This window comes from Priapulus caudatus, unplaced genomic scaffold, assembly GCF_000485595.1.
Source record: "Priapulus caudatus unplaced genomic scaffold, Priapulus_caudatus-5.0.1 Scaffold126, whole genome shotgun sequence".
In the NCBI taxonomy this organism is placed as follows: Eukaryota; Metazoa; Priapulida; class Priapulimorpha; order Priapulimorphida; family Priapulidae; genus Priapulus; species Priapulus caudatus.
In genome coordinates, this window is record NW_014577187.1 from 307,949 (window position 1) to 326,174 (window position 18,226).

Here is an 18,226-nt window from a genome sequence, read left to right on the forward strand (position 1 = left end):
TTTATCTCACCACTGCATTTAATATGCTTTTTTTATTTTTCCCAATAATGCGGCCCTGTCTGTGGCATTGAATGTTATTGTAGCCCAACGTGGCTCTGAGACAAAATGTCTACATGTATCTATTTTGTGATCTACACGTATCTATCACAAAATATTACATGTATCTATATGTGTCTATCACGTGTATTCAAACGTCCAAATCTGTAATACACAAACGTTTATAGGAGCTTAATCGATTGTATGGTAGTGTGAAATTGTATTTTATATGCCTAATTATTTGCATACATATTTGCATGTGGATAAACATTTTTTATGTTGTTTTATACATGCAGAAACTTCGTAAAGGTTTCTTTGAATACCCCACTATTTATTGTTGCTATGAACTGTGTCTGAAAATTAGTAGGCTAAAAGAATTTTCGAATAAAAAACCAATTCAGACGAGTCTTAGGATTATAATGTTAAAGCTTTAGTCTGAATATACACTTGAGAATCTCTATGCGTAACGGTAAGCATTGAATAAAATTCTTTGTGTCATGTTTAATACCATGATAAATACTAATAACGAATTAATATTATTTCATTGAATATCTCAGTGCATTGGTTAACAGCACTTATGAGTGCAGGACAAGTGTCTGCATTGCATGTTTCCATATAAGAGCTAAACTGGCCCTAACTAATAGCTCAAACGTTTGCGCTTTAAAGTGCAAGCATGCAAAAAATACTCGATCCAAAAACGTTATTCAGTTGTATAATAGAAGAATTTGATCACAATATAAAATACCACAGAAAGTAGTACGTTTTGGCTAGTTAAACATTTGCATAGGATCAAGAGCATATAAAGAAGGAGAGCGTACAACGGTAAAATGCTGAAACCATGTTGCAGTATTAGTCGAATTAATAAACTTTCCCCGTGTTATTTTGACGATTCTTTGTATTATTGATCAGCTTTCCTACCTTGTTCATATAAAACAAACCGCATGTCCCTACGATGCCCCTACACTGAGATAATGGGCGGTGAAAATCTGGTATTTTCGCCGAACACCGACTAGATTAGTCAGTTACTGTGACCGTCTCTCGTGTGGGCGGAGTGTACGGCCCACACTGTGGCCAGTGTGTTGCTTCCGGTCACCGCTGTGTAGCGCCATAGTGGTGCTGACTCACGTCATACTACCAGAGTTTAGTGAGTTTACTATACATCCAGCGTGAGGTGGGCGTGAGGTGGGCACAGGTGGGGGTCATCACTATGGCAATCAATAACAGACGTCATTCATTCCATTTGTCAATCATTGACGGAAACACGCGAGGTTTACCGAAGTTATAACACTTCGAGAGACGGTCACAGTAACTGACTAATGTCTAGTCGGTGTTCGGCGAAAATACCAGATTTTCACCGCTCATTATCTCAGCGTAGGGGCATCGTAGGGACATGCGGTTTGTTTTATATGAACAAGGTAGGAAAGCTGATCAATAATACTGCAAAGAATCGTCAAAATAACACGGGGAAACTTTATTAATTCGACTAATACTGCAACATGGTTTCAGCATTTTACTGTTGTACGCTCTCCTTCTTTATATGCTCTTGATAAGATGTATCTATTCACCAATTTGTCCTAACAAATATTGCCAACCTACTTTATATAACACTAAATTTCCTCGCAACATTAATACTATTCCTTTAGTTAACATGCCTGTGGCTCCTGAGGGGTTGATAGTAACGATAATTTTTATCTAATTTTTATGAGTTAAACAGTGTTAAATGCACTGTTTATCTACAGTTCTAGTTCTTAACACCAGGGTCGTGACAATAAATTCCCCACACCATATTAAATTGTGCCCAAACACAAATTTGACAACTGAAATATTCAAAGGCATGAATCAAGAAGTTGGCAAGATCATCAGAACTTGCAGAAAAGGTTTAGGCAACACCATGATGTCTAGTACGACTGACCAATGATCAACAGTATAGCGACAACACCGATGTGCACAACTCTCAAAATGACCAATGTAATGCATTTTCTTTTACCAAAAGTCAGCCAATATATCCACTCATTCCACAGTAGCTGCGGACATCTTTTATTCACTTCTGATGTCATCATGGTTCATCCTGATCCTTTGGGTTCTTCGAAAATTCTCCATCCAAGTGTTTGTTTATGATGCGGAATATCTAAAGTATGCCAAGGCATCATAGCTAGGATTGCAGGATGTCAACATCTGAAAGTGCCAAGTAAAAACATTTGACAATCTCTTCTTGCAGTGTCTGAAGCTATAAATAAAGTGACATCTCTGTTACCAAATGTGTTGATCGCTATTCGTTAGCATATATATATATATATATATAAATAACTCAATTATAGTTAATATGGTCATCACAACATTATAATCATGAATCTTTCATACCTCACAGCCTGCTTTTTCAGTCATTGCTACCACTTTGTTCATGTATTCTTGTGCTTGGTCAGTAGTAACATCTATCAAGAACCTTTAGGGGAGAACTATACATTAACATTCATTTAAGTCATAAATGCATGCATATATATATATATATATATATACATCTATCAATATGTAAACTGAAGGTAAAATGTGTAAAATGGTGGTTCTAACATTGCATATTTAATATGCAAATGCAAAATCCATTTTGTTGCTGTCTGCTAATGGCTATATGAGCAAATTAGCTTGACTACGCATAAATAGGCTAACCAGAGTGCAATATTTACATTTACATTATTATTAGGAACCAAATCTGTGATTCTCCAAATAGTGAACTAAACTTACTTTGGCGTTTCTACAATAACTTGAGCTTTACAAGCAAATGTTTTACTCAAATCTGGCGTTAAAGTGTGCACCATACTGAAATAGAAAAGGTACCGATTATAAACCATGACAACTACAAGTCAATTGCTATTTTGCACATTGTTAGAGTCTAGTGAAATGCAATCCGTGCACGTCTTGTCTGCCATTGTAATGGGTTTTTTAAATGTGCATCAAAGAAAGAAGTCACTTACATGAGATTTACATTATACAGAAGATCTGCAGCCTCAAATGCTCAATTCTATGCTTTAACTAGAAAGGGCAGTTGTCGCCAACTACATGTATCCCCCGTGTTCTCCCCAAGATGTGTAAGTATACGAAGTTTGGTCGCGCTAGGTCAATTAGGGGCCGAGTTATAGTGCGGAAGGGAAATATGATGAAGGTCAAGGTCAATGTCAAATAAAGGTTGCACTGACCTGGTTTTGGTACGCGACACACCTTCTCCCCAAGATGTGCAAGTATACCAAGTTTGGTAGCGCTAGGACAATTAGGGGCCGAGTTATAGAGCGGAAGGGAAATATGATCAAGGTAAAGGTCAAATAAAGGTCGCAGTGACCTGGTTTTGATACGCTGCTCACCTTCTCCCCAAGATGTGTAAGTATACCAAGTTTGGTAGCACTATGTCAATTAGCGGCCGAGTTAGAGAGCGGAAGGGAAATATGATCAAGGTCAAGGTAAAGGTCAAATAAAGGTCGCAGTGACCTGGTTTTGATACGCTGCTCACCTTCTCCCCAAGATGTGTAAGTATACCAAGTTTGGTAGCGCTCGGTCAATTAGAGGCCGAGTTAGAGAGCGGAAGGGAAATATGATCAAGGTCAAGGTAAAGGTCAAATAAAGGTCGCAGTGACCTGGTTTTGGTACGCTGCTCACCTTCTCCCCAAGATGTGTAAGTATACCAAGTTTGGTAGCGCTAGGTCAATTAGGGGTCGAGTTATAGAGCGGAAGGGAAGTTCTCTGCGGCGGACCGAGTGGCAGCGACGGCTGGGGAGACATGAAACCATAGTATCCCCGCCGACTTCGTCGCGGGGGATAAAATAATGACAAATATTTTCCAATTTATTAGACTTCCAACTTGCTACATGGACAGCAGATGCACTTAGATTATTAGAAATAAAAAATGTGGCTCATCAGTGCATACCATTCTCACTATGTAGGCTACTTCAGATATGTACAGAAACATAACCTGGTAAATAATAAACTTAACGGGTATTATAATGGCTTACTATGTAATACCTGTTTGAGAAGTAGACAACGTGAAAGTGCTCTTGGAACCTTTGCTTTAGATATAGTTGTGATGGAGCATTCAGTGGGAGAAAGTAAACCTTGGCATTCTCACACACAATAGGACCTGAAGAGAATGGATAACGCTGACATTATATAGCCATTTTTTACATATTTAGAATCAAGATATTTATGAGCAATTTCGTCAACTTTCTAAACTTTTGGGTATTTGATATGCCATTCGAATTCATATCACTGGCTATTAACATTTGTAGGTTGAAGCAACTCGAAAGTTTGGACATGCATCAACATGATGGGTGTATGATACATTGTCATAACTTTTGTGTTAATTATGCCTATAATTGAATGAATTTTTGTTATTAAGGACCAGGTAAAATCTGTAGCAGTTTTTAAAGAGCTTTTCAGTGCCTACGAGCACACGCGAGCACGTGTAATTGCGCAGGTACAAGTTACCTTCAGAAACTGGTGCAGAGTCACTGACATCGCCACTACTGTAGCAACTATCAACTAGCGCCCTCTGGGGCCGTGTCATAACACTGTCCTCATCCTGTTTTGCTTCAATCTCTAAGCAACACTCATCATACTTTGTCTTGTAGAGCAGCTCGTAGAACATTGCCATCACATTGTAATAGGTAATATCCTTTGCCGTCTGTTAGAGGTGGAAATGGATGTGTTACCATACGAAAAAATGTCGGATAACAACAAGAAACACTTATGTTTATTACTTTTAATGTTGTGATAACATGACAGACTATCTTAATTATGAGTTTATTTGCTGGATAAATGATCTGATACTATTTAATGTGTCACAATTCAAGTAAAAAATGTTATAGCTGGGTATTAATAGTACAATATAAAATGTTTAAACAAGCCCAACGTGCACGTGTTACCTCACCTTTACATGCATCTTATTCTCAGTCTTTAGTAAACTGGAATTTGCACATTCAATTCCATGTGAGATGAATGGTCCAGTGACAATATCACCCCAGTAACCCAGTAGCGGGACAGTGTCTGGACCCTGTATTGTTAAAATACAATTTAAGGGGATACATGACCTTAGGTTCCTTGCATAGTTTTAGTTAAAATAGGGTTAAATTATGCTACATAAAAAATATCATTGTTCGATATCCATTAAAAATGTTTTTTACGTGTTTTTAGCTCAGCTGACGAAGTCAGATGCAGCTTGTAGAATCGCATGAATGTCCGTCCGTGCGTCCGTCCGTCAACAGTTGGGCACAAATCTTAACCGCTCGACGTACGGTCTTTATATTCCGGACGTCGGGGGGGAGATCGCAAAAAGGACTCGGGATGTCGAATTTGGGGGGTCAAGGGTCAAAGGTCAAGATGTGTCAATGGAGGGGGAATATTTCCCCCTTAACTTAAGGTATAGGAGGAAATACGGAATTGCAGCACAAATCTCAACGGCTCGACCTACGCTCTTAATATTCGATGTATAGTGTGATGGAAGGGGGGGGGGACCCATCACCAGCGTCAAATTTGAGGTCACAGGTCAAAGGGCAGTGGGGGAAAGGTCAGATATCAGACATTTTCTGAGGACATGGCTAATGGACAGAGTGCAAAACTTTTTTGTTTCAGTGCTGACCTACCATTTTTAGCTCATCTGGCGTAGTCAGATGCAGCTTGTAGAATCGCATAAGCGTGCGTTCATGCGTCCGTCCGTCCGGCCGTGCGTCAACAGTTGGGCACAAATCTTAACCGCTCGACGTACGGTCACGATATAATCGGGGTAATCCGAAAACGAGTTGGGATGTCGAAGCTGGGGGCCAAGGGTCAAAGGTCAAGAGGTGTAAAAGAAAGGGGAACATTCTATCCTTAACTTAAGGTATAGGGAGGAAATGCAGAATTGCAGCACAAATCTAAACGGCTCGACCTAGGCTCGTGATAGTCGGTGTATAGCACCATGGTAGGAAAAGCCATCACTGTGCCGAAATTGGAGGTCACAGGTCAAATGTCAATGTGGCACAGGGCAGATTTCAGACATTTTCTGAGGACATGGTCTGACGGATCAATTGAAAAACATTTTTGTTTCAGCGGTGACCTACCATTTTTATGGCTTTATTGAAGGGACCATGAAATGTGCTTTCCACTGACGTGCGAAGAGTAATTAAGTGTCTGATAACCTTTTGACCCTCAAGAGGAGGGTTAAACATGGATTTGTTGACTGTTAACAAAGGACTGAACTGCTTTTGCTATTAGAGCCCCCTTCACCCGCCCCTTCCTCCACCCTTCCCCCACCCTCCCCCACCACCACTACGCTCGCGCTCGACGCATATCCATGATAACATGTTAATATAGCAAAGTCATTAAAGTTACACAGCTGTATCTTTATTACTGTACTACCGGTATAGCAAAGCCTATCATAGATTTTAGATCTGTATTAGTAGTATCCTAGATATATGCTCTGAGCGCGAACGCGGTGGCGGGAGGGCGCACTTAATTCGGTTGCCAGCGAGTTTATCAGAAGAATACCCGGCTACAGTACACGTCAGTTGAGCGCTGTCACTCTGCAGCACTTGTTTTAAACTAACAGCTGTATCGTTGCTTACAATGACGGTGGCGCCACTATTAGCCCATCTACTTTCAAAGTTATGCATCGCAACTTTTCAGCTGCAGGCTACAGACTGATGGTGTTTCTTATTTATTAATTTGAGAAGAGAAAGATTGCTATATCTTATAAACAATTTTTAGATTCAGTTATAATATAGATGAATTCTTCCTACAATACATATCATTCGGTTAAATGGCAGTAAGGTATAAATATAATTGCACTTTTGTGATTAGCCCTCAGTTTGTGACATGCAAAATAAATCGGCAAAAGGGCAAACTTTGTCAGGGTGGCAGCACAATCACGGGGTGTCATGCCATAATGCCAGTGACCAAAAATAAAGATTTCGAAACTCACTGTTGTTTTATGACAAATGTGAATGCATGATTATAGAAATTTGTAGTATTATTTATGGACTTACTATCATAATATACACTAAAATTCTAGGGTGTAGTATCCCTTTAAATTCTCACTTACAAAATTTGTTACAATTGGTCACATCAATTACAGTGTTTCCACCTCGCTGACGAAAATCACTTTTCTTCCATCAATAAACTACACTTTATTGAACTAAAGTCTCATACAATGTGTTCAGAATAGCTTAGAATCCACCAAATTGCACCATTTTTTCAAAATATTTTCCGGGGTGGCATGCCCCAGGACTCCCCTAGCTGGGCGAGCACCTGCAGTGGAACACACCCAAAAACAAATTACCACCTCACAGACCTTTTTGGCCAAAGGAAACACAAATTAGAACTAGCAATATAAATATAAATTAGAAATAACGTATTATCATCTATTGGAAATTTGTAGTGTCACCTTTCTAGCTTGAGCACAAGAGGTCAATGTTTTGTTTGGTACTGTGTAGTCGCCTTCTCTCACCTCAAATGCTAATCCTGTCTCTCTCCATTGCTTATAAATAGGCTTACCAATAATCTTTGCCTGTTATATTATGAAGAAGGATCAATAATTACAATTCAATCAGTATCAAAGTCAGGGCTAAGACAGAACAGCATATCTACATCTGGCAAAGAAGCACCTATTTCATATGGCTTTAAACGAGTATGAAATGGACACAAGAAGTTATACTCCCATAGCCACGTTTTGACACACCAAGGTATGGTATATAATTTTCATCTTACCCCTCTCTCACAAAGCTTCATACAGTAATCCCAGTCATATGCATTTTGCCTTGAATCATATCTTTGTCCTAGATAGTGCCTTACTCTGTTATCCCTGCAATATTATATTATAATACAGTGTAATATCAGAATGCACATATTTAAACCTACTTTGAAAAAGGACGATTTATAGCCAGCAGATATATTTCTGCTACCTATTGTCTAACCACTAACATATGAATATATTCTCAAAGATCACTAAACACGTTTTTATGCCTACGTATATAAATAAAAATGATTCGGATCAGTACAAAATTACCACATCTCTTGAATTCCAAATGTGTCATGTGGGACTTTCCAGAATTTGAATACTGCCTCTAATCCATCTCGTTCTTTAAACTAAAATATTGATGTTTGGCAAAAACAGTTAGTGGTTAATCGGATGGGTTTTGCTTGAAAACAAACAAATCTTGCCTATTAGCATATATTTTCATATACATTAAAGCCAGGATTACTTACCGATACTTAGCCTTTATGATACTTACAGGTATTGCTTGAGTAACAGCAACTGTCTAGAGTAACGCTAACCAGAGTAAAAAATACTTTTTTTTTCACCAGAGCCATTTTTCTGACTTGTCAAAAATTTACCAGAGCCATTTTTTGAAGCTCCAGAGCCATTTTTTATGTATCCAGAGCCATTTTCATAGTTTCAAATTTTCGAAAATACGTAATATAATCAATATATATAATGTACTCTTATTTTATTTGTGGGGATGGGGACATCAATGTCTGTAATAACATACGGTATGAACCACGTTATCTTTTCGTTTGGATGCAGATAAATGTTTTATTATATAAAAATACCACTGTGCAGTTGTTTGTTTCTTTTTTCAGTCTCAAAATAAGAAAGTACACGGTTAATTTGTCACAGTCTCACAGAGATGTGTGCCTGTGAGTCTGTGACATCACATCACATCTGTCAGCATATAATTTATCATTGACTATCATTCATAGTTTCAACAGACAATGTATGAATGCAATTGTCACCACATCATATTGCAGATTAATACAAGGCAAGAGCTGGATTCAGCTGGTATTATTGTCAAGTTAAATTTAAATATGAATAAAAGTGTCAACAGTTTCTAGTTCTACACTCTGTTGTATAACTTTTATTATCAATTGTATTTTATTATGCGTCAGCGGGTTGATCTAGCCAGCGCCAGCTGCAGCGGATACATAAGCTGGGTTTACACTGACGATTTTGAGTTGCCAAATTGTACGAACTTGGCAGTTTGGCAACTCACAATCGCCACTGAGTGTAAACGCAAAAGTCGCACGTCCAGCCGATCGATAGCAGTGAGTAGGATGATTAGAACATGTAACTCGGGAGTCGGAGCAGGCGGGTTGGACGTTTTTTTGGCAAGTGGCCAATCAGACAACAGCAATCAGGGGTGTGTCCCTCCACCCTAGGGGAGAACACGTTTTTGATTTTGGCGCCACGCTGGCAGCATGTAATACATGCAAAAATGCGTATTCGCGTCGCCCCGTGCGCGCTACGGGTCAAAAAAGACAAGTGCCGCGGAGCGACAGCGCTCATCTAACGTCTACTGCGGTGACTCTGTGGTGGAGCGGTGGGATTCTAGTAAACCCTGTTAGTCCCAAATGTGTTCACATACACGCCGAAACAGTGGAATGCACAGGGATGGTATCAGGAACCTTCTCGCAATGGGTCCTCGTTTCGGTATCGTTATGAAAGTTGCACGAGATGGCGTACGTTTAAGTGTCTTCAGATTAAAGATGGAAGGCTCCATCAAACGTAGTAGCAACAACTATTTGCAAGACAGAATAGATAAGCACTCATACCATTTACCTACGCAAGCCTACAGGCTGCAATAGACAGCTGCCACCTGTAAACAATTAACGCAGGCAAGAATACACAGTACCAATAACACATGCACTGCCAGTAGCCACTGGCAGTGGCATACGTTACATGTAACATACTGACAGTACAGAATGCCATAGAAATTATACGATTTAAGGCAGCATAAACCTTCTTTAACCAAAAATTAGCTTTTGAAATTTCACTGTGAACATTTGTAGCCTCATACATCCAGGCATGTATAGATTCTACTAGCAAACCGCAGTCAAATTCTTTCTAACAGACAGTCAACAAATCCATGTTTAACCCTACTCTTGAGGTCAAAAGTTATCTGACACTTACTCTTCGCATGTCAGCAGAAAGTAGATTTCATGGTCCTTTCAATAATGCCATAAAAAATGCCTAGGTTACCGCTGAAACAAAAAAGTTTTTCAATCGCTCCGTCACAACACCATGTCCTACAGAAATGTCTAAAATCTGCCCTGTGCCCATTGACCTTTGACCGGTGACCTCCAATTTCGGCATAGTGATGGCTTTTCCTAACATGATGCTATACACCGACTATCACGAGCCTAGGTCGAGCCGTTTAGAGTTGTGCCGCAATTCTGCATTTCCTCCCTATACCTTAAGTTAAGGAGTGAATGCTCCCCCTTCTTTTACAACTCTTGACCTTTGACCTTTGACCCCCAGCTTCGACATCCGAACTCGTTTTCGGATTACCCCCCACGTCCCGAATATCGTGACCGTACGTCGAGCGGTTAAGATTTGTGCCCAACTGTTGACGGACGTACGCTCGGACGGACGGACGGACGGACGGACGGACGGGTGGACGGACGATCATGCAATTCTACAAGCTGCATCTGACTATGTCAGATGAGCTAAAAAAAACGCCAACTTGACTGCATATAATCGGCAGTGTAAACCCAGCATGGTGTATATCAGGAGTTAATGAGATAACCTTTATCTCATAAACTCCTGGTGTATATGTAGCGCTCGCTGTACGTACGTAGGGCCTACTTGTGTACATTTCAATTTATCAGGCCACGGGAGCGAAATCGCTCGTCGCTCCCGTGTATTTTATTCCCTGACGCTAACATATGTATTAGAACCTTCGTACTGAGCTATATTCACCAAAACATGCATGCATGATTCGAATTTTGATTACTTGTTTTGCTTTCGACTGCCATTTCTTGCGAATCTTGGACTATTTCATGATAGCGCGAGATACTGGCCAATTTAAAAATAGAAATGAAGAAAACAACACAGAAACAGATTCCCCTCTGTTTGAATTAGGTGCACTATGGGTGCACTTGTAACTTGTTGGTACACTAATATAAGATCATTTGCAAATGAATTGTTGCTATAATCAAACATGCCATGGTGATATTCCAATTTTTCTATGCTATAACAGCATAAATTCTTAGTGTTTTACTAGTTGGTGTAATCAGTAATATATCTGCTATTAGGTCAGACTATATTTTGCTATATTTTTTCAGATTGTGCGTTTTGAGTAATGACTTCGAAATAAAGCCTTTAAATAGCTCACCTTTAGAAAATTCATGTCTAGTATAGGCAGCATGTCTTCTGCAATATCTACATCAGAAACCATCCTTAAATACAACAAATTCAACATTTAAGTAATAATATTAATATAGCACTATTTGCTTTAAACAATAGTGGATAGAAATATTTTTACGCCAAACAAAATTGAACGATTATCTGAAGAATGCACAAAAATATAAATATAGATTATTAAAAACATGGTACTATATAAACATGTGAAATATGCGATAAATGAGCTTCCATATAACAAGTTTGCAGAAAAGCATGACTAATTGTTGTACACTAGTACGTTACATTATACCTGATAAAATCACTAGCCTTGGTGTCAATGTAGCTTTTTGTACTGCTCCTTATTAAACTGTTTCCAAATATCTCGAGGTACAGTGAAGTCTTCTCTGAAATACAAAATCACTTCATCCTATCACAGCACAAAATTCGAATTAGTATGCCGGTTATATAGATTACGCTATGACAGTGTTAAATAAGCACCTGCAATTTTTCAAGTATCTAAGTGTACAATAGAACACACAAGACTATCATCCCACATTGGAGCTAATTGTCACAGTAATCGATCAGTGGGAAAAGATACTACATACCTGATAATCCTATGTGTTGTGCTGGTTCTAATGCAAGAGACAGAAATAGCATGTGTCTTGCCAAGACCTGAAGACTGTGCTCTATCACATAAATCTAAGAAAAAACATGTTGTGCACGTGTTACTTATTTATTGATATTTATTGATTTTCTAGAGCTTCCAGGGTAATCAGATAGAAATTATTTATATCTTATATATATATATATATATATATATATATAATTTATATATGTATGTATATATATATGTATGATTATTATATAACATATTTACAATAGAGTATCGCAGAGTATTTAACATTTACCAAAGACACCAGGACGTATTATTGATTATTGAAACCGTACATTAACTTTCACTGAAGGAAACCTCCAAGCTTCAGCCATGGTTTTAATGATATGCCTGCTATCTCCTGATCCAACCAGCAACACATTAAGCTCTGAAACTAGAGAATTTAAATTCTTACTTGTAATTGAATATTACATATTACATCCAGGGGCATATATATCTAACTCATTTTGCTCTGGGGGACAAAACCAAACGTGTAACAGCAGCACACACAGCAGAAAACATAATATGCAACACAATGCAGTCTTGCTTTGCCTTTATGGCCCGGTCACACATACACGACGCACGGCCAGCGCACTGAAAAATTAGCAATTTTGGCCAGTGCGTTGTCTTTCGCTGGGTGTGCGTCAGCATTCGTTATTCGTTCGTCGAGCGTGCTGGACCAACGCTATGCATTCGTTGTCATTCGCTGCGTGCGTGAGGATTTTTGTGCATGCACAAAAATGTGCGCGGAGCTCGACGCATGAATGTACACGCCAGAAGGACGCCAGACACGCGCAGAGCGTGCTGGACCAACGCCAGACACAGGCGGAGCACACGCTGGGTATTCGTTGTATGTTCGTCGGCTGAGGTGTAGCGAACACCTAGCGCACACCTAGTGTGCTTCTAACGCATGTCCAGCGAACATGCAGCAAATATGGGCGTGCTGAACGAGTGCTGAACGAGTGTAGCGCGCCCAGCGTTCTTCTAGCGTGTTGCTAGCATGTACGCAGCGTGTAGCCATGGGGTATATAAACGGGTCCTGCCCCCACCTTCTCATCATCACTTCTCCGACCCTCATGGGTGATGACAGAGGTTCCTGCTAATCGTGTCTAGAAGAACCACCTCAGAAGGTGGAGGATCCCGACAGGCTACGACTACAATACGAAATCGCGGTTCTCCAACATCAGCAGAACCTCATGGAACTGGAACTTCACCAAGTCCATGTCATCAGGAGAAGGAGAAAGAGAAGAGGTCAACGGAGGTTCTGGGTCCGACCGCGGATCGGTAGGCGACGACAGTTTGGCATGTATGACCAGCTACTTGTTGAACTCCGTAACGAAGACCAGTCAGCCTTCAAGAACTTCATGCGGATGCCCCCGAGATGTTCGACGAGCTGCTAACCAGAATGGGTCCGAGGATCACCAAGCAGAATACAACCTACAGAGAGGCCCTCGACTCTGGCCTGAAGCTTGCCCTCACTCTGCGGCATCTTGCCTCAGGGACCAAGTATCACTCAATGTCCTATATGGGTTGAGGGTGCCTCACAACACCATATCCCTGACCTGTTCGTTGACCTGACCGTTCGCTGGCTGTGCGTTGAATGCGCGGTGCATGTGCGGACCATTCGTTCCGTGTGCTAGCAACACGTTGTGCATTCGTTGTCAACTCGCTAGCTTCTCCCAAATCCTGACAAAAGTTGGGCGCACAACGACGCACTGATCTTATTTTCCATTTTGTGATTAATTTTCAATGCGCGGGCCGTGAGTTGCGTATGTGTGACTGGGCCATTAGCTGTGGACACACTAGCCGATTTTTCATGCGATTGAGCCACCCGGCTGAGTCGGGCGGCTGAGTCGGGCGACTACAGCTGTGGACACACTAGCCGATTTTTCATGTGATTGAGCCGCCCGGCTGAATGATGATGATAGTCACATGATTGAAAATGGCACGGTTTGATTGGCTGATGAATTGTATATTTGGGCGCGCATAGTAGAGCATTGTATAGTCACATTGTATAGTATTGCATTGTTCGGGTGGGCATTGTATATAGTCGCGTGACTCAAATAATCGCCCGATTTTATCAAACATGTTTGATTCGGGCAACTCAGCCGGCCGACTCGAAAATTGACCGCGACTCACTGGACACACTAGGCGATTTCAGCAGGGCGGCTCGACCACATGAAAAATCGCCTAGTGTGTCCACCCCTTTTGCGATGCACGCTTGCAGTCACACTGTCACAGTATATAAATCATACATTATCATCATAATCACCATGCACCACCATCACTGTAGAGATATTACATAACTCCTAATTAGGCTATTAATATATAGCTCTAATACTCCATCCCTTGTTGGATCTGCCACACCAGCATGTGACTGTGTGGCACAGCCAACAAGGGTTCCATGCATAAGTACTAACTAGAGACTAGTCTAGACTCTAGAGTTACTCCAGAAAAATGATGCTATAACTCCTAACCACGGCACAGGCACTTGAGCCGTTTCAATGAGACATTGTAATAACTAATAAACACCAAAAATGTATTTACTACCCAAGTCTGTTTGTGTACTCCCTATTCAAGCTATTGCCTAATCAGGCTAATGATTTCAAGTAAATGCATTTCCAATGCTCCTCTGCAACACAATGTAACCACGTGCACGCTACAGCATAGCTCTAGTAATGGAGCCCGAGTGCAGTTGCTTTGTCGCCTGCGGCAACTGTACGCGGGCTAGTATAGTACTAGAGCTAGCTATGCTCATAGGGTCTATGTCCCCCAGGGTACTGCCGGAACGTACCCTAGGTACGGTACGGTCCGGTATACCGGAACATACCCTGATAACTATCTGATATGGTTATAGGGTTAGGGTTAGGGAGTAGGCGTAGGCGACTCCCTAGACGGTCGTTAGTGGAGTAGGCGAGGTACGGTCCGGCATATTAGATACTACCAGGGTACGTTCCGGCTGTACCCTGGGAGACATAGACCCTCTCAGCGCTAGCTACAGCACAAACCCACGGAAGAGTTTGTGGACTATAGAGAGTATAGTATCTAATAAAATCTCTTTAAATCTTTCTCAGTTTCTGCGGTACGCGTACCAGTACGCGGTACCAGTACGCGGTACCAGTACGCGTGCGCCGTGAAACTATTAGTATTACAATTAATAGGTGAAACAGAATAGGCTTTGGTAGTAAATACCATTCGTGTTTAGTTGTTATCATTTTATTCTTGAAACGGCAGCCAACTTGAAGTTGAAGTGGCAGTGCCAGTGCTTGACACACAGTAAATCACTAAATGAGTAATGTACGCGCGTCGCACGCAAGTAGTAATTACTGATTACCTTCAAGTTCACGCGGTATTAAATTTATAGCAGGGCTAAATCCCCACCACGTTACGGATCCTATACCATCAACCATAACTGGTGACGAATAATAGCGATATATCGAGAGGAAAACAACTTCACTTGCGATACATCATTTCAAGAGCATGTCGCGCACGGCAGCCATATGTAAACAACGCGGGGAGCTAAACAAGGCATTCGGCAAAGCTCGGATGAATCCGCCTGATGTCATGTGTGACGTCATGGCGCGAACTTGCCTTCTTTCCCTTCAATGCTTCATAAAGTTAAACTCATGTGATTACCCTTTAAAGTTTAATGGACTATATCGAAGACTAAGAGAGACAAAGTTTATCAAATAGATAGATCGACACTGCGGCTTTCAGTATAAAAAGCTTCAATTTTACACGAAAGAATAGACGAAAGAGGATCCAATATGGATCGAATGACAGAAACGAAGAAGCTAAAATTAAAGAGATCCTTTGAAAATAGTACATGCAGATCAGATGTGGGCGCGTGTGCAGGCGCGCCGAAAGCAGTTTTGGATTGGGGGATGGGGGGCAAAGACCTAAGGGGGCTCACGATTTTTTTTCTCGTGTGTGCGTGAGCGCGTGTGCGCGACGTGTGTGCGTGTGCGCGACGTGTGCTTGAGCGCGTGTGTGCGTAAGCGCGTGTGTGCGTGAGCGCGTGTGTGCGTAAACGCGTGTGTGCGACGTGTGTGCGTGAGCGCGTGTGTGCGTAAGCGCGTGTGTGCGTGAGCGCATATGTGCTGAGCGAGTGTGTGTGATGTGTGTGCGTGAGCGCGTGTGTGCGTGAGCGCGTGTATTCGACGTGTGTGCGTGAGCGCGTGTGTGCGACATGTGTGCGTGAGCGCGTGAGTGTGTGTCGCCTGGCAGCGCGTGTGTGCGACGTGTGTGCCGTGAGCGCGTGTGTGTGACGTGGTGTGCGTGAGCGCGTGTGTGTGCGTGAGTGCGTGTGTGTGACGTTTTGTGCGTGAGACGCGTGTGTGCGACGTGTGTGCGTGAGCGCGTGTGTGTGGCGTGTGTGGCGTGCAGCGCGTGTGTGCTTGTGTGTGCGAACGTTGTGTGTCGTGAGCGCGTTAATGTGCGTGAGCGCGTGTTGTGTGACGTGTGTGATCGTGAGCCGGTAGGTGCGACGTGTGTCATGAGCGACGTGTGCTGCGACGTGTGTGCGTTGTGTGCGGTGTGTGTGCGTAAGCGCGTTTGCGACGTGTGTGCGTGAGCGCGTGTGTGCGACGTGTGTGCGTGAGCGCGTGGTGTGCGACGGTGTGCAGTGAGCGCGCTATGTGCGACGTGTGTGCATGGAGGCGCGTAATGCTGCGACGTGCTGTGCATGAGCGCGTGTGTGGCGACGTGTGTGCGTGGAGCGCGTAATGTGCGTCGTGTGTGCACCCACTGAGCGCGTGCTGGGTGCGACGTGTGGTGCTGTGAGCGCGTGCTGTGGCGATGTGTGTGGCGTGTGTGCCGTGATGCGTTGTGTGTGTGACCGTGTGTGCGTGAGCGCGTGTGTGCGTGAGTGCGTGTGTGCGACGTGTGTGCGTGAGCGCGTATGTGAGACCGTGTGTGCGTGAAGTAGCGGTGTGCGCGACGTGTGTGCGTGTAGCGCTGTAATGTGCGGCGTGTGTGCGTGACGGTAGCGCCGTGTGGTGACGTGTATGGTGAGCGACGATGGTGCGCGACGGCACTGTGTGCAGTGAGCCGCGTATGTGCGGCGTGTGTGCGTGAGCAGCGTTGTGGGACGTGGCTGCGTGAGCGTATGTGCGGCGGTGTGCAATGAGCGCGTGTGTGCCGGCGTGTGTGGTGAGCGCGTGTGCTGCCGACGTGTTGTGCGTGGAGCGCGTGTGTGCGACGCTGTGTGCGTGCGCGCGTATGTGCGGCGTGTGTGCACTCGACCGTTGTGTGCGGCGTGGTTGTGCGTGAGCGCATGTGTGTGACGTGTGTGCATGAAGGGGGGGGGGGGGGGGGGGGGGGGGGGGGGGTGAGGGGGGGGCGGCGTGGGGGCCCCAACCCTGTGCGACGCGTGTGTGCGTGAAGCGGCATGTGTGTGACGTGTGTGCATAAGAGCGTGTGTTGCGACGTGAGCGTCAATCACGTAAAGCGCGCAGCGAAAACTTAAAAATGGATGTATAAATTAGTTTTTGAATGTTTATTTTTTCCCCCTTTTTTTGGGGGGGGGGGCTTTTTGGTTTTGCTCCCCCACTTTTTGGATTGGAGGGGCGGCGGCCCCCCCCTGCCCCCCGCCATAATTATGTGAAATGAAACTGATATAGGTCAAACTTCCTAGAACTAAATGCCAACAGACCAATATTAGTCAATGAAGGCATTATTTATTACATGAAATCATTATCAGCATAATTACATAAACTCCGTCAAATAATATATTGATCTAGGCTTTACACATTTTGATATCACATTTTTTGGCTACGCGTTTCATAATCATATGACACTACAAGATCAATTTTATTTACCTTTAGTCATGATGCATGTATAGGCCTATACAGTGGAACCCCGATCTTACGCGCCTCGATTTAACGCGAATTCGGATATAACGCGTTGGACCCCCTTTTTTGCTCGTACGTATATATAATCCCGATTTATCGCGACCCCGCTTTTTTCGCGATGACATTTTTATGGACCCCAACCATCGCATTATAACGGGGGCCGGGCGGGCTACACTATTCATAAATATATATATATATCATTTTTTTATGAATCTTGATTCATAACTGATGAAGTGAAAGCAATTAAGCTGCTTTAATTTGTTTAATTAGAATGAAATGTTTGCTTTCAAAATGTTTGTTTCTAAATTACAGGGGGTGGTATATATTGCGAAGAAGTTCTGAAACTGTCTCAGCTTGGTTATTTGTTTGGCTTCTTTTCTTGTCTTCAATCTCCACGGCCAGCTTGCCTGCTGCTCGGCGCTGGCTAGGCACCAGCTATATTGTGCCGCGTGCGCATTTCCTCGTCACGCACATCGCATGACGTCTGTGAAAAAACAAAAACGAGTTTGTTCTACTATTATTCATGTCACAGTCATGTGATATTCCTGC

The 18,226-nt window shown here is 42.7% G+C and overlaps 1 protein-coding gene across 2 annotated transcripts; it reads right to left on the reverse strand.

Annotated features, from left to right (window-relative positions):
* Positions 1–1,586: 1,586 nt before the first annotated feature.
* On the reverse strand, positions 1,587–15,334 carry LOC106805765 (dynein assembly factor 3, axonemal-like). 2 transcript variants are annotated; one of them, XM_014807481.1, is made up of 14 exons: positions 15,160–15,334; positions 12,122–12,219; positions 11,779–11,872; positions 11,484–11,577; positions 11,166–11,229; positions 8,060–8,139; positions 7,762–7,855; positions 7,439–7,561; positions 4,949–5,071; positions 4,507–4,702; positions 4,045–4,159; positions 2,776–2,850; positions 2,398–2,479; positions 1,587–2,211 (listed from the first exon to the last, which is right to left on the reverse strand). In XM_014807481.1, exons 1-14 carry the CDS (start codon positions 15,233–15,235, stop codon positions 2,149–2,151), a joined length of 1,377 nt encoding a protein of 458 aa, XP_014662967.1. In that variant the 5' UTR covers positions 15,236–15,334; the 3' UTR covers positions 1,587–2,148. The 2 variants fall into 2 exon arrangements, with proteins under 2 accessions (XP_014662967.1, XP_014662968.1); XM_014807482.1 differs by lacking the exons at positions 7,439–7,561; positions 7,762–7,855; positions 8,060–8,139.
* Between the last annotated feature and the right edge of the window lie 2,892 nt (positions 15,335–18,226).